The 21,937-nt window shown below is 38.3% G+C and overlaps 2 protein-coding genes across 6 annotated transcripts in view; one reads left to right on the top strand and one right to left on the bottom strand.

Moving 5' to 3' along the window:
• Window positions 1-21,937, top strand: part of WIPF3 (WAS/WASL interacting protein family member 3) — a 303,238-nt gene that overhangs the window by 247,503 nt on the left and 33,798 nt on the right. The window lies entirely within an intron of this gene.
• ANKRD28 (ankyrin repeat domain 28) overlaps window positions 1-21,937 on the bottom strand; it is a 117,706-nt gene that overhangs the window by 29,614 nt on the left and 66,155 nt on the right. For all 3 annotated transcript variants that reach the window (XR_009745395.1, XM_061464874.1, XM_061464873.1), the window contains exons 4-8: window positions 14,849-14,919; window positions 12,150-12,350; window positions 11,287-11,374; window positions 7,018-7,160; window positions 5,723-5,935 (exon numbers count right to left, since the gene is read on the bottom strand). Coding sequence is in view for 2 of the 3 variants with exons in the window: in XM_061464874.1 (XP_061320858.1) it covers window positions 5,723-5,935; window positions 7,018-7,160; window positions 11,287-11,374; window positions 12,150-12,350; window positions 14,849-14,919 (716 nt within the window). In the remaining variant the exon portion in view is untranslated. The remainder of the gene's footprint in view (window positions 1-5,722; window positions 5,936-7,017; window positions 7,161-11,286; window positions 11,375-12,149; window positions 12,351-14,848; window positions 14,920-21,937) is intronic.

Consider the following 21,937-nt stretch of genomic DNA (forward strand, 5'->3'; position numbering starts at 1 on the left):
CAAAGGAAGGCCGATGAAGAGTAAGATAGAGCAGAAGAAAGTAGTTATCTCATTAATCTCATTAATAAAGTATCTGTCATTAATAAAGTAGCACATTAATAAAGTACCTTAGAAGGACATAAAAATAACAGTATTAGAAACTAAGGAGTGTGCCAGTCAAGTGAGAACCCTTGCAATACAACTTGAGTAAGATCTTGCAAAGGACAGCAAAATAAGCCAAAAAATAGTTTTCTAGTTGTAAATTAAAACCACAGTACAGTCAGTAATGGATTTTTAGATTCACTTCACTCAAATTTACTTACAAATGCACTTAACGTAGATTTCTAAGACATTGGGTTTGATTATCCACAGTGCCTCTTTGTAGTCTAACAGTCTCCAGTTCCTTTACTACCAAGGAATAACATAACACACAACTGTCTATCAATGTATAAACATAGAACAGGCATAAAATTATATGGTGATAATTTCCCTGTTGAAACTAAACTGCTAGGCATAGGATTGCATTCAGAATTCTGTTCTTAGACTTCACTATGGAAGGATATACAGAATCAGATCCAGTAGCCAGAGTTCTTCAAGCAAGAAACAGGAAGGCTCTATTTATTGAACAAAGCAACATTTCCTGAGACGCCAGAAGGCTGGACCGCATAAGCAAGGAGGTATCTTCAGAACTACCTTCAAGTTCTTATTTTTTTATGCCTGTATGGTCTACCTAAATATTACATTAACTAATAAGTCTGATTTATGAGATCAGATAGAATCAGAGCACATGACGGAATAGCCATGGGCTAATGATAACTTCTGTTGTCTTCACTGAAACTCAATTAAGTGCAGTAATAGGAAAGAGATCACCTAAGTCTCCTCTATCACTAGAGAAAACATATCCACAAAACACTTAGGATCATACGAAATTTGCTTAGAACGGTAACTGCTGTTAGAAAAATTAACACACGGGACAAGGTGTTTTATCAAGTGATTACTTGGATATTAACTGTACTCACACTACTGAGCTTTACAGAGGTTCAAGGGGAAATGTGGGTCTATCCTGTCACAGCATTCCTCCAAGTGAAATCTCCCCCGGCAACAATTCTTATGTTCTACTATCACCAAAGGAAGTAAAATACTTTTTTCTATTTAGGTCACTGAATTTTCAAGCAGCAAAGGGGCCCATAAAATAATTAATACTGTCCCATTACGAACTCATTTCAACGTGCTCTTCCATGCATGGAAATCCTGAACAGTGAGGAGAGTGCTGCAGTAATGAGCAGTACTTAACGGGATACACTGTTCTACAGCACTACATGGACACTGACAAGACTTCAAGTATGAAATTATGTCCTCTGTCTACAGAGGTGATAAAAAGCATATAATATATTTCTACTGTTCCATTATCTTTTGATACATATTCCCTTCCTGAGATGAGGTCCCCATCCACGGATATGCACAAACACCATCCATCTGCCATCAAGGGTAAGATGGCAGACATTTCCCTTTTGCTCTCCCCCAACTATGTCATTCACAGCAGAAAGTGCTCTAATAGTACTGTCTAGTCTACACCTAAATTATCATCCATTCCCTACTTCATTACCTCTAAAACCCACAAAAACAGTTGCACAACGGAGGGAATTACTGCATCAAATCACACAAGCAACATATTTATGATGGAAAATAAATCTTTCAATGATTTTAAGAACTACTTTGAACTTCAGCCTTAGTATCTGTAAACTGAAAAGATTTGGTTTCAATAAATACTTAGTGAGAATGCTCTAAAAGCATCCCATTTTAAACCTACAATTATTCTTAGCTATACAACATATTCTAATTCAATTTCCCCTTTCTATTTTTAGGGAATGTTTTTCTGATTAAATCCAAGATTTATCCTTAAAAGCCCTTCCAAGGAAGCAGAAGTTGACTTGGAAACAGTTTTAGTTTGCCTCAGTTCTTGCACTTTTCAACTGTGCAAGTGGTAAGTTTTCATATACAAAGTAAGGCTGTTCACAAAAAACAAATTCACAGGCCAAACGCAGCCATACTGGTATAAATCTACAGAAACGCTCGTAAAAGAATTACAATGGAGACACACGTTGGTGCAGAAACATGGAATAAATGCTGTTTTCAAGCTGTAATTGCTTAAAATCCCTACATGACACTACTTGATTCTGTCACCTGAGAGTAAGCTTAAGAGAAAGCCTGGGTTTACCCATAGTAGATCTTCCAACGATTTCTTCAGCATTACACAAACTGACAAATCTATACTTTGAATCACGTAACTTCAAACTGAATGGAACAGAAAGCAGCAATGTATCTCTCTGATGTTAAAACACCTTTTGTCACCTCCAAATAAAAATACACCCACATTACAAACTTCAAAGAATTTGGGAAATTTGCCAGTCACTTTGAAGGTATTAGCCATTCTTCACACAATTTCTAAGGTTACTTTGTGTTCTGACTAGACTGAGTCAGTAACTACAGTGTATACTATACATAAGATTCTTATTTTAAGTTCAAACATAAAAGATAATAGTAATTTTATCGGTGTTCTATTATCCTAATAGAATCTTGGAAGTTTTTGGTTTTCATTCCTAACCTACAATTAAGGTGTATTTGAACATGAACAGCCAGAAAAACCATCGTTACTTGCTGTACATCTTTCTAAGATGAAGTCCTCCCCACTTCTACATCAGAAATACGTACAATGTCTTGAACCCTTGCAACCCAGTACACAGGCAAACAGTAATGCTTTACTTGGAAATATTACACTTTTGTTCTTATCTGTGTAAGTAACATACATATATAATTATGGCTTGAGGCCATTTCCTCTTGTCCTATCACTTGTTTCTTGGGAGCAGAGACCAGCCACCTCCTGGCTCCATCCTTCTTTCAGGTAGCTGTTGAGAACGGTTAAGATCCCCCCTGAGCCCTCTCTTCTCCAGGCTAAACACCCACAGTTCCCTCAGCCGTTCCCCATCACACCTGTGCTCCAGACCCTTCACCATCTTTGTTGCCCTTCTCTGGCCCTGCTCCGGCACCTCAATGTCTTTCTTGCAGTGAGAGGCCCAGAACTGAACACAGGGTTTGAGGTGCAGCCTCACCAGTGCTCAGTACAGGGGGATGATCACTGCCCTCATCCTGCTGCCGCAGTACTGGTGATGCAGGCCAGGATGCTGTTGGCCTTGGCTGCCTGGGCACAAGCTGGCTCATGTTCAGCTGCCCATTAATCAGCACCCCCAGGACCTTTTCCACTGAGCAGCTTTCCAATCGCTCTTCCCCAAGCCTGGAGTGTCGCCTGCTGTTCTTATGAAGGAGAAGAGAAACCTTGTGATACATTGGTGTTTCATAATGAACAACATACAGAACAAGCTAGGCAAGTGTTCCTATTTCTTCTTTATTGCCAAGAAAGGGGACGGCTTTTGAAACTGAAAATTCTTGTAACATTCAGATGTGCAAAGAGCAATTGAAGCACAGCTGTTCAAAGCTCACAGGAAGAAACACCTCCAGCTTGGGGGCGAGGTGATCACAGCCTGTACCTCCATCTGAGGGAGGGGGCAGAGGGAGGCCGCCATGCAGAAAGATCATGAGGAGAGACAAGGGGGGGCCATGAGGGAAGATCATGAGAGGAGAGCAGGGGTGGCCATGAGGGGAGACTGTGAAGGGAGAGAAGGGGTGGCCATGAGGAGTAAGGGAAGATTGTGAGGGGAGAGAAGGGGTGGCCATGAGGGGTGATTGTGAAGGAAGATAAGGGGCGGCCATGAGGAGAGATTGTGAAGGAAGAGAAGGGGCGGCCATGAGGGGAGATCATAAGGGGAGAGGAAGGATGGCCATGAGGTGTGGGCATGAGGGGAGACTGTGAAAGGAGACAAGAGGCAGCTGTGGGGGAAGATCATGAGGGGAGAGGAAGGGTGGCCATGAAGGGCGAGGGGAGATCTTGAGGAGAGACCAGGGGTGGCATTGAGGGGTGAGGGGCAGTCATGAGGGAAGATTATGAGAGGAGATCACTGGGGGAGAGCACAAGTAGCCACGGGGTGTGAGGGTTGACCATGAAGGGAGATCTTGAGGGGGTATGAGGGGTGGCCATGAGGGGTAGGGGTGGCACCTATACATTGTGGGACACTATGGGGAGCAGATGAGGGGTGGCTGTGAGTGGAGATTATGAGGCAGCCATGACGTAAGATCTCAAGGGGAGATCAGTTTGCCCTCAGTGACATGGTTTAGGGGTGGGCTTGGCAGTCATGGAGTAATGACTGGACTTGATGATCTTAAAGGTCTTTTTCAACCTAGTTGATTCTATGATTCTGTATCCAGTCTGGGACATTTTACAGAGCAGAAAGCGTGCAACAAAAATAAATGGACTGTGACCTGTGTATTTTAGGACAAGCTGACAATAAACCCTATAGCACAGCTCCTTATTTCTCCAGGGCACTTTGGTGGTGAATTTTTCCACAACTGAATTTTAGAATGTTTTCATTAAATGAGCTGAATGCTTAAATAGAAGTGAGCAGTAACATACATCTAATTTTTTTTCCACATTAAATATATCCTTTTAAAATCACTCCCAAATTTTCAATGAGCTACTGATTTTGAACTAACAATAAGTATAAAATTGTATTTTAGAATTAGTTAACTGAAAATCAGTTATCAGTGTGAATATCTTATATGGAGTGAGCCACACACCCTGTGATTTTTAACAGAAAGATTAGCTATTCTAATATTCACCTCTTATACGGATTGTGCTGAAATTCAGGCCTAACTACTGAACAGACTTATTTATTTCAGAAACTAAAGGATAAATTATTCTCTTCCTACCGCATGTGGGCAACAGAATTATAAAAGGAATACCTGGACTCTTCATGCCATGTACCCATTTCCCACTTACTCCAGAGCCTGAAACCTCTCAAGACACCAGACACTATCACTGAGTATTTCTGAATATAGTTAAATTTTTATTACTGGAGTAAAAATCAACTTAATACAAAACAGGACCTCCTCTCTCACATCTCAAGATCTTACCCTACACACTAGAGAACATAACAGAAGATACAGGTTCTGGTTTGCTTTTATATGTATGTGGATTAGAAATTCTTCCCACACTAAGACTGATTCTAAGAAATATTCTGCAGCCAAAGACTTGTGACCAAGCAGAGATGTAAAGCACACATTGACTCTACTCACAAAGTTCTGTTGGCATAATAAAAAAAAAACAGATGTTTAGGACTTTGGCCTATCTTTGTAATACACCTGTCATGCCTCTCCCTTATTAACTAGATTTTAGGATCTTGCATTATCAGCTCTTCAACTGCTCCAGCAATTAGACTCTCATACACGTTCCTCTGGAATAGCCTTGATTTTTTTTTTAATGTGGCTTATTTATAAGAAAATCATGTTCTTTTGCATTTTTCCACATGATTTGCTCTTTCTCATAGACTGGGAAAGATAAGTATGTGGAATTCTAACATTTAGTATAACCAAGACTGACCAGAAAGTATTGCTATCTTTCCTCTTTACCCTTCTGGGCTACTTACTTACTACATCCCATCAAGGTTTTCAGGTTCAGATCAAGCTCCTTGAAACAACATACTGGCTCACTTTTTCTACAGCACTTCTCACAGAAGTACTCCATCAATCAGTGGAAATTTCTAAACACTATCATAACAATGATTTTGAAAAGTTACCTCTCAAAGACAAACTGCAACTTCAAGAGTGAATGGATGGCTTTGGATTCACCTACCTTCATGTTTACATCTGCTCCGTTACAGACCAAAAGCTCTAAACACAACGCTCCATGTGTTGATGCAGCAGCAAAGTGCAGAGGTGTAAAACCCTTCTCATTCATCTGATTTACATTAGCACCACAGTCTATGAGTTCATTCACTACAACATCTTGCCCATTGTAGCAAGCTACATGGAGTGGTGTATTTCCATAGGCATTTGGTTCGTTCATCTACCAGAGAAACAAAGCAAACCAAAAACCCAAGGTTAGTTATTAGGCAAAAACCTGTATTGGTGCAGCATTTAGTTATGACAAAGAAAAATCTCATGTTACGAATATATTTTTCATTATGTTTTGGAAATCTTCAACACCAGAAATTAAAAACAAGTTCTGGATGTAGTAGTTTGACTGAGAAGTGCACACTGGGGAAGAGTACAATTACTTTATAAGTGAGCCAACCTCCTGCAATTGTCTCCACACCAGTTTCCTGTATGTAGTATGCAACCTTACAGAACCCACACATGGAAACAAAGCCAGCAGTGGCAATTGGACAGACACCACAAACTAAGCACAGCACAGAGCTCTATCAGTTTTCAACAGCATTTGCAGGCTTCCATTAAGAACAGAGATTGAAGGGCAGGGGCAAAGTGTACTGAAGTGTAAGTTGTTGTTAACCACAACATGATAATTCTGATCTACTTCTCAAGATAGAACTTTGGCAGCACCCTCCAGCCTTGTAAGGCTAAAATGTAATTCACCATGTAGATTTCTTACAGTTTCAGAGTCTGTTGTTAACATACTTTCTACATGCAGGTATTGTACCATAGAGCCTTTTAATTCTGTTTGAATTTCAATATTAATTTGGCCTACGTTACTGTGGTATGCAAGTTTCTCACAGTTTTTTGTATTACCCAAAACTTACGTGGTGTAAGAAAGTCAGTAATGTCTATATTCTACAAGTAACTGAAGCAATAGAGTTAATTTCCTGCAGTTTAAAGATGATTGCATTACAAAGTTAGGAACAGAATTCCTGAGTTCCGATACAATGAACTTAGAGAAGACATATCAAACGAACAAAAAAAACTACTATAGACAAATTTATGTCCATATAATTGTGCAAAATTTGTAAGGCTTTTAAATTCCTTGGGGGAATGAGGTTTTATAACAAAAAAAAAAACACCCCATGTGAATAAAGAACTTTGGAAATACTAATTTGATTACATCATATCCTGCCCTGTGTGCTACAATACTAACAAGAGCATTTCAAACAACAACAATAGAAAAAAGTATCACTTCATTTTATTCTTCCTTACATCAACTCCAAGATCTAGAAGATATTTGACTACACTTATCATCCCACTAGATGCTGCAGCATGTAAGGGTGTATATGATTTCTTGTCTTTGCATGTCACTTCAGCTCCATGTGCCACAAGTAATTTCACAACTTCAATATGACCTAAGAGAATAAAGATAAAAAGAATGAAGCTGCATTTTATATTAGACAGCACAACTTTACAAACTTGAAAATTATACAATTGTTATAAAATGAACAAGGCATTATTCACTTGGACCTAATCCGGAAAAGAAAGAATTGTTCTTGTATTCTAATTGTATCGTGATCTATAAAAGCAGCATAAAAAAATATTTCAATATACCACCTCCAATAATCATAGTATTTCTACTACAAAAATAATCTTGTATATTAAAACAGTAAGATCTTGTCTTCTGCTTACACAGGATTTTTTTAAGACTTGAAAAGAAGGGAGGTGAAATAACTTTGTAGTTATTAAACATTTACTGCAAATTTCTGTTAACAACTTGAGAGAATGTGGCTGTCACTCTTCCACCTTCATCTCAACTGCAAACACTCCCACTAAGGTTTTTAAGAACTTCAGCATAGACTTTGAAACAGTAACACAATATGAAAATATTCTATGTTTAAATAAAAATATACACATACTCCCAATCCAACTTCCTTTACTTGCATAGCCTTTAAAATGTGGACCCAAATCATACAGAAATTAGCAAAGCTTTATTTTCACCACTGACTCACACCTCTGAGAAACTTTGGAAAGCACCAGCTATTCCCTTAAGGCACTGGGAGAATGGGAAGATTCGAGTGGAATTGTGGAGAAAGGATGACCTGGGGAAAGTTCCAGGTAAGAGGGTGGAAAAGGGAAAGGAGGGCAGGGAGCTCACCCTGAAGCAGTGGGCAGCCACTCCCTTTTCCAGCTTTGGAGCTGGGCCAGGGTCCCCAACACTGCACCACTACTGCAAAGGGCAGTGAGCATTCCCTTTACCCTGCCTTCACGCTCCCCCACTAGTTTGCAGGCAGCTGTGACATTGCATGCTAAGAGAAAAACCATAAAAATGGAGTAAGCAAGCAAGCAAAAAAAATCATTCTTGCTCAGTTGTCAATTTAACTGCCAAACAGGGCAATCACTGAAAACACACAATCATGAAAACATCTGCAGAATAAAGGAGCACACATGAGTTAAATAGACCACAATACATTTAGTGCTTTACCTTTGTAACTGATGCATACAGACAGATGTGGGATTACTTGTTTTACCTTTCAAGTGACACCTTAGTTAGAAAAGGGGTGGGGACCACACTGAATACTTTACTGCTTATCTGGTCTAGACATGTAAGTAAGTATCAAAACCAGCCTTCAGTTTAAGTGCTTTATAAAAAGGTCTTTCCTTTCTCAGTATCTAAGAGAATTTGCAAAAGTTTGAATAGCAAGTGTCTGCCAAAAGGAATACAAAGTCAGTCACCGTAATACCTATTTTATGCTGCATATCCAACAACATACAAAATGACATTTCATCCAGCTATACTGATAAAAAACATGGAGTTCACCAGTGCAATGTGAAGTGCTGCAAGTATTTCACTTCTGCATTACTTCAGATTGTAAGAAAGCAGAGAAAGAGACATGTAAACATGATAACCATCTCTGACCAAAATATAGTGGGGACAAGAATGAAAACAAGCCCTATATGAGATAAAATTACAGAAGATACTGAAAGCAGTGAAAGGACTAGAGATACCGAACAGAAGAGCGACTGAAAAACTTCAGAGAGAAGAAAAAACAAAACAAAAAAACCCTGACCTGCATTGAAAACGCAAGCAGCAATCAGTAGAAGACACTCAAACAGAAGATGAAGGTACTTGAAGTGGGAAGCGCTGAGGAGACATCCCGATACACTAATGAGGGCAACGCTAGCACACAAGAATGAAAGTCCATTTTAGTCGCAGCATTGCAGCTAAGACAGCAATGGAGCTGGGTTAAAAGCAGGAAGGAAAGCAAACAATGGATATAACCCTAGGAAGTTATTTATAGTAGTGACGGAAAGCTTAACTTCTTTTTTATTCCATGGTCAGTTTTATATGACGGAAAAGCTTTAAGGCTTTCTTCAAACAATGGGAGCAGTGTAAAATGGCTCTAAACTGGGGGAGACAGAGACACAGTTGGTTTGGTTTTTTGTTTCTTTTTTTGAAGACTTTCAAAAGCTTTTGGTCTGCAAGAATATTTAGGTTGACAAACATCAGATAAGTGAAGTCTGTGGAAAAAATGTAATTTAACAGTTTCCTGTTAATAGCCTATGAAGCAGCATTGACTAAAATTTGAAAAATGTAGCTTGTCTGAAAAACAGAAGACTTTGCTCTCCTCTAGTTAAGCACAAGCCAGAAAACATCTCTGTTCTCTCACCAACACTCATCAGACCTCTGCCATCTCATGCACAAGTTCATTCAACAACATCTGCATAATCACCTTGAGTAAGGTGGCTGGACAGCCTGTCACAGACACTGCTTTGCATTTGAAAGTAGATTAGAAAATACTAACATAAAATATCACAACGAACCTTCGACCAATAATGAAGATTGCTCTTTAACTTCTTAGTTTCAGGTACTGGTATTAGTACTTGAAATGCAGTATCATACAATTATAAGTTAGAATAGTAATGCTGTGACAGTAACTTCATAATTCACTGGCACATCCAAGACTTTTTCTTCTAAGACAGCTCAACAGCATTCTGTTGCTCTTAGCATTTCACATATGGATTTCACAGCTTTATTTTACATTGCTATCAGGTTATTTCAGACCTGTGTTGTCAGGGACATAAGACTAACATGAAATTGGCCTGAAACACAGTTGTGCAAAGGCAGCAGTTAGCAATTCCACTTTGGTGTGAGAAGATCACCACTGAGGTCTTACATACAAGCCCAATTTTGTAAATGTATGGGTTTGCATTTACAAAAGCCAAATTCTCAGTCCTCAGACCAAAGTACATTTCATACAATGAGCAACTCATTATCAACCCTCAAAACTCAGGGTAAGGTATTTGGCAGCTGTATTTAAGTAAGTACTGCCCCACATGCTGCTGCTCGTTTGTTTTGCTCAGTATTTAAGTTTAAAATTGTATTTCCACTTTTAAGTTACTGCTTCCATTTGCTCTTTCCTGGCAAGACTGGGAAATATTGCCTGGATAAATGTAACAACTCCAAAGCAGTTACATGTTATTCAGTGCCACAGAATAATGGATGAGTTAAGCAGTAACCTTAAGTCTGTTTTTAAGAGTCACCCCACACATATACACATTGCACAGCATTACGCCTATTTATAAGTAATTCTCTGGCTCATAACAAAGAGCATTAATACCAAACTGCACAAAGGGTATATCAAAACGTAACAGGAACAAAAAATTACAGATAATGAAGTCCTGTTTGCCCATTTCATCTTCAAAAAAATTCCCAGGCACTCAGATTCATACAGTACTGATGCTACTGCTTTTATTCGTCTCCCTTGGCTGGATAAAATTACAAAGCGATAAGCTAAAACACGGAATGACAATCAAGACCATGGCATTATCTCTACTGGCTTCTTCCTGAAACTGACACTGAAACTTAATTGTTCACTGCTCATATATGACACACGTCGCACGTGCTCAAGGCCATTTTTAGACATTCTCTTGAAGTTAAAAGAGGCACTGTGTTTTTATGTCTTCTGAACAGTTACAACTTATTCTGCAATGACAAGTGCAATCTGAAGCTGCATGTGAGTTACTTAGAAACAAAATGATTAGTCAAAGTTAAGAACTCTTTATCAGTGTCAGCCTAGGACTCTCAATATGCATTTTCTATAATTCACCTTCCAATGGTTCATATTGCTCATATTTTAAATGAAGCTCGAGCTAAAAAACTCTACTGTTCATTATAGCTATGCTGAAGAAAACGATTCCTATCACTTAATAAAATGGAAGTCTGGTAAAAGGCAATTAAGTGCATTACTTTGACAATACTGCCAATCAATACCATTCTAGGAATTATCCACTCCTAGAATAAGAATAGCAAGGCAAGAATTTGCAGTTTTAGAGATGAAATATTCTTCTTTTAAAAAACAATCCCAAAGGTTGATGTAATGAACTTGTTTCAGGGGCTCCTTTTATTCATTGCTTACTCTCTAGTTGACATTATTGCAAAAGTTTTCACCTGTCATTTACACAGAAATATGTAAACCCATTAAATACACGTTATTTTTTTTACTACCACAACAGTAATCAACTGAAACATATACATACCCATATATGCTGCCCAATGGATGGCTCGTCTGTCTTTCTTGTCAAATGCATTAATATTGGCCCCTCTAGATAACAGTAAGCTGATCATCTGAGATAGAAAGAAAAGCAATCCTTTATTCATAATGTAAAACTCTGCTTAATTTAGACAGAGAAAATGATAGGAGAAAAACAAATACATGCATTTTCAAAGGATTTCATTGTATTGTTTTTTGAGTATTTCGTAAGCTTGAAAAAGTTGTCTGTCCACCCTGGCAGCGCTAATGAAGCGACCTTGAGGAAGACAACTTCTCAACAGAAACACTTCCCAGTTAAATATGGCAAATTTGTGGAATCTTTGAAATCTTCTGGCAGGCTATTACCAAGGAATTCACTAAAGTTAATCTCTAAAAGCAAGCCTATTGCCAACTTGTCTCCAACCACCTATACACACAATTACAATGGGAATTTCTCAGCAGTGAGTTTTCAGGGCTTGAAAACTAGTGAGTTAGAGCTTATTACAGGCATTTCCTCCACATTGCAGTGAAAACACATACAATATGTTCACTATCTACTGGAGAGAAAAATATCTTTTTTTTCCTGTTTAAAATTTATCTATTATTAGTTTAACTCCACTTAACAGGAAAATCTGCTTCCGTCTTAAGAAAGGTAAATGTTGCAATAACCTTCCAACTAAATTACGTAACAAGTATTTCTCACAACCATTCTGTATACAGTTGCATACAAAAGAAATTCAAATACAAAATAGGGGCTGGGGAATTTCGAAGGGATGAGGGAAAGCATGATTTTAAACTGAGAAACTAAACATCAGAAATATGAGTGACACAATGACAAGTGAGAAACAAGCTAAGAAGAGTAACTCTTACCTCAACATGCCCACTGAAGGCTGCATGATGCAATGCTGTTCTACCTGCTCGATCAGACAGATTTACATTGCTTAGGAGAGGCACCAAAGCTTCAGCACATTTCACAGCTTTGTTTGCAGCTGCTATATGTAAGGGTGTCTGCCAGTTTTTATCACGAGCATTGACATCTGCTGAATGCTTTAACAACACTTGAACAGCATCCTGAAAGCATTGACAAAAAGAGAAGCCACTGAGTAATTTGAAATGCCTGCCTTGAATCAAGGACAGTATAATGGAATAGAATGATTTCCACTTTGTTCTTCTGTGAACATCATCTTATGCTTTGGGATTTGTACTTTACCATAAATCCAGATCTGGGCATGTTCTCAAAAACATAAGCAATACAATCCCTACAGGGTTCAACTGAATCAACCATTTCCAGGTCTTTTACCCAGTTCCTTAAGCTGGCTGGTAAACTGTTTTGTCATCACAACTTATTTTCAAAGCTCAGTAAACCTCCTTAGGATTTCTTCCATTGCTAAGGATTAGTGAAGTACTATGAATTTACAATGCATTTTGATCAATTTGCCAAGCAAAAATTTTGAACTGTTAAAGTCCAGAAATGGCAAAGAGAAGAACAGCTTACTACATGCACATTTAGAAAACCTCAGATAAAACAGAGCATGGTCACAAAAAGTTTCAACATACACTGTTGCAAAACTCTTGCAAACCGTTTCTGATGTTGAACTCAATTCCATCTCACGAAGATTACTGATTTCCTTTTGTTACAAGTACAAGCTGTGAGAATTTGACAAGTAAGACTAATTCTTACAGCAAGATAAACAAATACCATTAAAATATGTGCACACAATTGGCATGCATTAAAAAAAACAACCTGTTGGTGATATCAACATGATAACGAATACTGCATTCTGCATCAACTCGGCCACCTTACCGCAATTCACTAACTGCTTTCAGTGACCTTCCAGCTCAAACACTTGGCATACAAATAAACAGCTGGCACTTTGAACTGAAAGCATTACCGCAAGTAGTTACTGGAAATTTCGAATTACACTCTGGTACAATAGGTAGGTATATTGTACCACTCCAGAAAGTACATCAGGCATACAAATATAGATGCCTGGTGTACGGCAGGATTCACGTGGAGTTGCTTCAACTTGCGCAGTTGATAGCCAAATCCATAATTCCAGCAATTTTGCATGTTTCAATGTCCTTGTTTAATTGCAGCTGTCTTTGCTTCAAGAGTAAGTCCAGTTGTTTTACTGAAATAATAATCAAGAGTTTTTTCATTACAGCTTTTTTCATCTAATGCCCAAACCCCATACATGTTTGCCAGCTGGAAAACAGCGTCTACATATATCAACCACATATGTGGGCTTCTACGACTTACTGTGTTTACAAACAGAGAATTCTGACAAGCACCTAAAGCACCTATCACTGCCTTTTTGGTAAACAGTCTGATTGGTTTACACGTTTGATTAGCATTTTGCTTAAAATATTCTACAATTTAAAAAAATACGACCACGGCTGGAGTTCTTGGAGTTACAATTTAGGTCCAGTTTGTCTGCAGCACTCCCCTCTGCAAACAGTACTGACAAAAGGAGCTTTTATTGTCCCTCAGCTCTGAAGAATGAAGCGTTTGATGCTTTGGTCAGCTCCCAAAGGAGCAGCCTAAAAATACATCAAGAACAACAAACAGCACTTGGGAATAAGGCGCCCTTGAAGATTCTTTTTCAAACACTGTTTTGAATAACACAATCTCCACAAAACTTAGCTATTAATGCTAGCGACAAAATACTGCAGTTTATCCAGGAAATTCAAAAGCAAAAACTGAAGCGAGACTTGCTAAGATACTTGGTGGATGAAATATTTAAGTTCAATGCTTGTCAAAAGTATCTGTCTTCTCACACAAAAATTTATACAGAATCTTTAAAAAAACATTTTTGATACATACTGAAACGAGCATTGATTTGACTCAATATCTCTAAGGAGACAATTTTGCATAAACTCTTCCACGTAACAAGCTCAGCATTTCTCTGTTTTTATCTTCTACAGGCATTTAAAATTTTTATTAGGACATCACCAACAGAGGAACAACAACAGAGGCATTTTTTACATTACTATATTCTCCCAACTGTGTGATTGGTAGACTTCAAAAACTTTCTACATATTTAATTTACAGATTTTAGGGTGATTCTCAATACTATCAGTACTTATTAATCACTTTTTTTTTTTGAAGATGTTTGCAGACCTTACAGAACTATTTCTTCAATGTCTGAAGAGACAAGTATGTAAAAAATGAAGAAATGCAAAGATTATGCTATAAAAGCTGTACTAGATTTTAATCTCTACTTTCATGGTAAACAACTTGAGTTACCTTAGGAGAAGTAAATTGGACACGAGAACACTTCATGCAGAACCCTCTGCTAGGGAAATGGTAGAGAGCAAAGCTGAGAACTGGAAGGGTAGAGTTTTCCCCCTTTCCTTCATCTCAGACACGTTATATATATACACACATATATATATATGTCTGTGTGTATATACACACACAGAGGACCTCAACAGGAAAACCAGTCTTGCAAAAAAATTCTGCAATTCCAAACATCTGGAGTAGTTTCACTTTGTAATAACTAAACAATGAACAGAAGTTAATTTGAGATGTCTTAAAAACACAAAGCAGTCATAAACCCCAAGCATACCTCACTACAAGATGCCACAGCTCTGTGTAGAGGAGTCAACCATTTGCTGTCTTTGGCATTAACTCTAGCTCCTGTAACAAAAAATAAGAGTAACAGAAATTTGTAATAACTTTATAGAAAAACTTGAATATTTTCAAGTACAGAGACAGAACTATTGGAAACTACTTATTTTAGGCTCATAATACAGCATCATGCCAGAAACGGAAAGGAGTCTTTTCTCCAGCAGAAACCCATCCTTTGAGGAAATTCTTTTTACACTGCACCCATAATAGTTTTCCATCAAAGCATACTCATCTTTTTACACTAGGTAATCCTCTATCATCTTTTGCACTTCCAAAGGCACATAAAAGACTGTTGGGTAGAAAGACTGGCTCCTTGCCATCATTCAGCAACAAAAATCTCATACTTTCCAACTATAGTTGAAATTCTGGATTAAAATAAAGAGGCTACATATATTCCCCATGACTCCAGTTTCCTTGTGGTTGGTGGGTCTGAAGTGTAGTTATATAGAATAAAGCTGTTGCTTCTACTGGGAGTTTAGGAATGAATCTTCTCTACTCCCCAGGTCAGCTAACTCACTTCACGACCCCCTGGATCTCCCTTCATGAGCTGAACTGCAACAAGCACACCTCTCTGCTTCTAAAGGAATACCTGAGAAACAGCTGTGTCTCTTCCCTCCCCAGGAAAAAGGTCTTACAAACATCTGTAAGGGACATAAGCCTGGGTTTGGATGTTAACTTTTTCTCTTCAAAGGAAAGAAGGATTTGGGGATTATTTTTTTTTGCTTGAAGGAAAAAACTGAACTGCATTCTAACTTCAACAAACAAGAAAACCTAATGATTAAGCTCAATGATTTAATTTCTTACTGATATACACACATGCATATGTACATATATACACATATGGTCCTTACTAGTGTGCTCTATGTGACCCTGCTTGAGCAGGGAGGTTGGACTAGATGACCTCTGGTGGTTCCTTCCAACCTCAACCATTCTGTGACATATGTGGGTATGGAGACACATATAATTGACGGGTTTTATACCTTCAGTGGAAGTTTAACCATCTTTACTTGAAAACTGTAGAGATTTTAGAGGGATGTGATAACTTAGACAAAATGCTATAGTTTTGAAAAAACAGTTCACAGAGCAATATATATCACATCACATGGTAACATTCATGCTACATGGTCAGAGATTATTAACTTCTCAGGCTAAATGTAATACTGTTATGTCAGAACCACCTTTTTTTCTATGCAAAAAGCGGAAAAGGATAGAAGGCCAGTAAAACAACAAGATGTCAAACAGGCTGCTGGCAGGATACTCAACTGGGAGACAGGGTATTTTAATCCAAGTCTCCCAGACCTGCATCAGCAAAGAAGTCTCTCCCAGTCCAGCTGAACCAAGCTGAACCTGACCAAGAAACTTAGCAGTCTGTATAAAATCGTGGCTGCGTATACTAAGCAAACCAAAGATTTAAAGTCAGTTCTCCAAGTTAATCAGTTTCTTGTCAATCCATCCCTTTCAGGCTTGAGAACACAACATGGAAGCTGACGCTAGATCCAAACTCCCTCTTTGACCCTAGGGTCTTCCAAGTGCCAGACAGAACCTGAGGTCTAATCACTGGCTACAGATTTCAGAGACTTCCATCTTTCCTTACCCAAATTTCAGCAGCTTTGGGTGTCATCCTATTTTCCAAGTTCAAAAGTTTTTAAAAAGTAAGTTTGAAGGAATGGGAAAAGTTCAAGTTCATCTGAAGAACCACCCCTAAAATCTAACAAAAGTTTAAGACACTTAATTACAAATATCTGCTTTTGTCAGCCATTGTAAAGACCTAGTGTACCGCACTATACTGGGTACCATAACATAAGGTACTGTATAAAATTCTCCACAGAACTCTAACAAAGAATTTCAGGAGTCTAGAAGTTACCAGAAATGTCACAGGACTCTTGGGAACACAAAAGACAATAACCTGAATAATCAGTAAATGAGAACATAATCAATATACTTTAAATGTATTTGTCATTCTTGATTATCTTCCAGGTTGTTAGCCACACCTTGTTTTTAGCAGTCAAGACAAAAATAAGAGCCAAATGGTACTCTAAGCTTCACCTGACTTAATGTGTACAGCCAAAGAATGATGACTTTCAAAGCCCTACCGATTTTTACTTCTGATTTTAGGATACCAGTGTTTTTGAAGCATTTTAAAGGAATTATGGAAGTTCCTAGGTCATTAGCCAAACCACCAATCTGACTGTCCTCAGGAAAATGCATTTGCAAGACTTGAGATCAGGTCAGATCCACTCAGGAGATGAAGCCTGAGACAGGAGAAGCACCATGTCCAGCAGAAGGGGAGAAATGGACATTTTCACCCAAAAGAAGCAGCAGTTACCTAACCCCTAGTGAGAACGTGCTTAGGGTCCAGCCCGTGTATATGAGTCAGCCAAGTTGTTCCCTAGTTGGGAACATTTCTGGTACTTTAACACACAGCCTAAAAATCTCCTCAGAAGTGAGCAGGAATAAATACAAGAGAAACTGCACAAAAGATTTTCCCAGTGGTAAATTAATCAAAACGCCTACAACTAAAGGAAAAGAATATCTGAAAGTGTTTGTTGTTTCTGGTGAGAAAGAAAACCAGCATTAGCCAAAGAAATGCCTCAGGAAATTTGAAGCAGTATCTAAAAGCAGCATGGTCCTCTCAAAAGAACAAAATCAACAATATCTGCTCCCCACCCTGTAAGTCATCATCCACCCAAAGAAGCAAGGAAACCTAGATCTAATACATCTACTAATTAGTGCAATCCATAGACACTAAGATAACTTTTCAAATGTACAGAAAAATTGTAGATTCTTTGACGAAGTAAAAAACCAAAGCTGACTTTTGACAAAAGATTTGTAACTCTGACAGACTTACTTAAGAAACCACCACCAAGCTTCTGCGTCCTCTCCCCCCCCCCCCCCCAAAAAAAACACAGGAGTTGAAAAATTGCTAGCAAAGTCTTTAAGTAATAATCAGAACAAGCACACTACCAAAAAACACATATGAACTATTAATGTGAGAATTGGGAGTTCTATAGCTCTAGATACGTTAAACAAAACAGTATTTTAAATTAACACAGACATATTTGCCCCTTAAATTTCCTCAAGAAATGCTGCCAAGAATGATTTAAATTTCATAAATTACCTTTCTCCAGACAGCCTTGTATCCCAGGACATAATCCCTCTACAGGTTGTTCTTTATTTCCTAGCAGCACAGGATTTGGGGAAAATGTTACAATTGTTCCCTTTGCCATAAGATGCTCTCTATGAGACTTAAAGCTCCCTCAAACCTATCATACTCCTACCATGCAACCCTGAGGAAGTTACAGCCTTAATCCACTGGGCTAAAGCTCTACTCCAGATTTTCCAACGTTTGTTTCCAGATTTGGAAACAAACGTTGGAAAATATATTATACCTTTACTGAGTATCTGTTGCTTAAAGATGATTTGCTTCAGGGCTTGCTTGAAGACAGTCTGAACACATGTATGTACATAATTCACTGTACAACACTGCCGATGCAACATTATCTCTGTGAAGCTCAACTTGCTGACGTGTTAACCAGGGCATTTCTCACATTTCAAATGCCTCCAAATGCCAGTTATGCAGCCGTTTGCTCTTTCAAAGCACAGTGCAGGGTACCTCAATCCCTAATTTGTTAAAAAGGCAACAAAGAACCCACCAAACTCAAGCTTCCCCACACACACACCGGTTCTTCCAGACTTCAGGTGCCTGGTCTTAAACTGCTCAAATATTTCATTTATTTAATGTAATTTTTTTTTTTATATTTCTTTCCTTTAATGCCATAGAGCTCACAGGAAAAGGATGTGGTGGCTTGCCAGAGATAAAAAATAGAATACTGCAACACAAATACCCATCATCACTACTTTAACTTGAACTTGAACTCTGCAAAAAGGAGGGAAGAAGCTTACATATTTTTCCTCTCTCCCCCTTGAATCTTATATTTCCTTTGACAAAGTTGCATTCACAAGACTGACAATTACAAAAGTATGTTTTATTTAATAAATCTATTACAGAAGCTACTGAAAAACTCAGTGATGCTTACTCAGGCAATGAATGACTGGGCAGGAAATGCTGCAAGGAACTGCCATACACCTCCTCCTTCATCCATAAAGTGCCATGTAACTATATATAGCCATGTCTCAGCACCTCAGTGTTCCTCTTGTAAGAACTTTCCCTGAGACTCTCTTCCCGAGCAACTCTGCACCAAACTCTTCCTATTTGAAAAGGTCCTTGAAGACTATTGATTGCAGTTGCTGCATTTCTTATGTGTCACTAGTTGGAAATAGATTCAGGAAAGAAATACAACAGTACTGACAAGCCATTTTTTCATGTTCTGTTTGTAGTCTGTATTTTTAGACTGATGGTATTTTCCCTTGTTACTGTACAAGATGTGCAAGCGATTGAACAATGTAATATAAGCAAATAAAGCAGAAGTGTTTTCATCCACATATGCAATATGGACAACCGATGATCGGTATTTGAAGCTCTGAAATGTTTATTTAGGAATAAAGTGTGTAAAATCTTTAGATTACATTTTAAAAAGTTAACAAACTTTGTCTCAACAGCCAGTATATGGAAATAATTCCAGGAATGATCTCTGCAGAAATTAGGAAGATCTCAGGTTTAAATGACTGAGAATAACCAGCAGTCCTACTGTAATTAAATCCTATTTAATTACAGGCTAGTATTAGCTTAAGAAGTTTTTCTTTCCTAAATGATCCACTTTTTACCTAAAGATGATGATCCTGGAAGTACCCAGAGTGGCAAGCAGAAATTCTCAGACTACACTCCAGAATGAACAAGAGGAGGAGGAGATTTTCATTAGATAGAAAAATATGTCAACATTCAGAAGGAAACACAAAAAAAGTCTGTAAAGGAAAAGGCAATTTGAGAGATAAATTGGAGCAACCAGTATTAAATATCTAAGACAATTTCCTAATGAAAACTTTATTGCTTCAGTAATAAAGAACAAGACCTTATTGGGAGAAAGCTTCTTACTTATAAGCTAAATGCATAGCAGATCTATAGAAGAGTGAAAAAAAAAAATCTGAGGGGGACAGGACTGGAATATCTTTTGAGCAGCCACAATGATGCTTTGACAGCAGTTATTTTTATTGTTTAAAACAAAATAACCAAACAAAAAAATCCACGCACCAAAACAAACACCCCTTTCCCCCATCAAAAAAACCCACATGTCGATACGCTGCCCACAGAAGGGGAGGAAAACGACAATCAAGTCAAAGCCAATCTCCAGAACTTTGCTGTCTTGTCAATATAAGAAGTCTGTTCCATAACTTCAGTTTCTGCCGCAACCCTGCCATCACCTCAAGTTTCAGATTGCTGCACAAAGTTCTCTGACTCCTTGAGCTACTGAAAGCTATTACCATTTCTTAAGTCAGCTCCATTTTCCCTCCCAGTGAGCATCAGGGCTACTTTTTTTTTTCCACAAAAACTGACTGTTACTGCTGCCAGAAGGAAGTTAGGACAGCTCAAAACAGTAGCCAACACCACTGTCAAAAGAAGAGGAAGCAGCCGAAAGATACAGCCAGTATAAAAGGAGCCCCTGTGAAATGCCTTTGGCATGTGGATACATCTGCAACCCAAACAAAGGGAGCTTCATGCTGCTGTTAAAGCCTTTCATCAGCTGAGCTGCGTGACTGTCATTGCATGTACTTTAATAGCTGGATAGCTTCAGAATTAGATGAAAAACACAGGTAGAGTGGAGTTAACACTGAAGGGTCTTTACTATCCTCCAATAATCCGTTATTACTGTAATCATAGTTTTCCAGCATCAGCACAATTCTTACATTTTCCAGCTGACCCAGAGGAAAGCACAACAAAAACTCATGGGCTGCCAACCCTTAATGAGAGTGAGTTTGACAACAGATTCATGCTGGGCTCCACGCAGTGAAAATTTTGGGTTAAATAAACAGAAATGTGGTGTTAGTATATAAGTATCAATGCAATACACTAACTAAAACTATTCAGAACAAAAGAGCAGATAATTCAGATGTTTATTTTCATGAACTGCACTGATTCCAGTGAAAGCAGTAACAGTCTGCATGATATTTTAAAGAAAACAAACATGAATCAAAAGAAAACATTCTGGAATCATGTCCTGCTCCTCACGTGTCTCTTGCCTGCAGAACAGACTCTGATGACATTAGAAGAAAGCATAGGACAAAGAAAGAATAACTTTTTATAAAGCTAGAAGCCTCCCCAGAACAGCTGACATGCAGAAATTAACTGAAAGAAGGGTTTGATTTTTTTAATCAGAACTTCTTGGAAAGAACAAAAAGTTGGACATTCAGTTAATTCTTAATTATTTTACTTTTCTACTTCTCTGTAGCTTGCCATCAGTTATTTACACAATTAAAGTCACAGAATCATAGAATGATAGAATCGTTTGGGTTGGAAGGGACCTTAAAGATCATCTACCCCCTGACATGGGCAGGGACACCTCCCGTAGAGCAGGTTGGCTGCAAGCCCAGTCCAACCTGGACTTGAACACTGCCAGGGATGGGGCAGCCACAGCTTCTCTGGGCAACATGTTCCAGTGTCTCACTACTCTCTTAATAAAGAATGCCTTCCTTGTATCTGATCTGAATCTACCCTCTTTCAGCTTAAAACCATTCCCTCTTGTCCTATCACTACATCCCCTTGTAATAAGTCAGTGCAATTATGCAAAGTAAACAGATGTGTTTGTGCACAGGGATGCAGAGCTGTGCATACATCATAAAAATAGAACTGTGATGTGTAACGACTCTTCACAGAGTCATACAAAAGAGAAAATGCTTCTAGAATGATGATTCTCAAGTGACTAAAACTTAAACCTTCCACCAATCTGTATACTGTAAGCAACCATCTTCATGCCTTTTATTTATTTTTCACCTCCTTACCTAACAAATTTAGGAATGCTATTTGCTTATCTAGGTACAATCTAATAGGGATATTTGATTTGAATACTTAGACTTCCACAGACCACAGTGGTATGACAATTTGCTGGCAAGATATTCACATCCTCAGGGGACA

This window comes from Pezoporus flaviventris, unplaced genomic scaffold, assembly GCF_033815535.1.
Source record: "Pezoporus flaviventris isolate CSIRO_AGI_PZ_B2104156 unplaced genomic scaffold, CSIRO_AGI_Pfla_v1 ptg000037l, whole genome shotgun sequence".
Taxonomy (NCBI): Eukaryota; Metazoa; Chordata; class Aves; order Psittaciformes; family Psittacidae; genus Pezoporus; species Pezoporus flaviventris.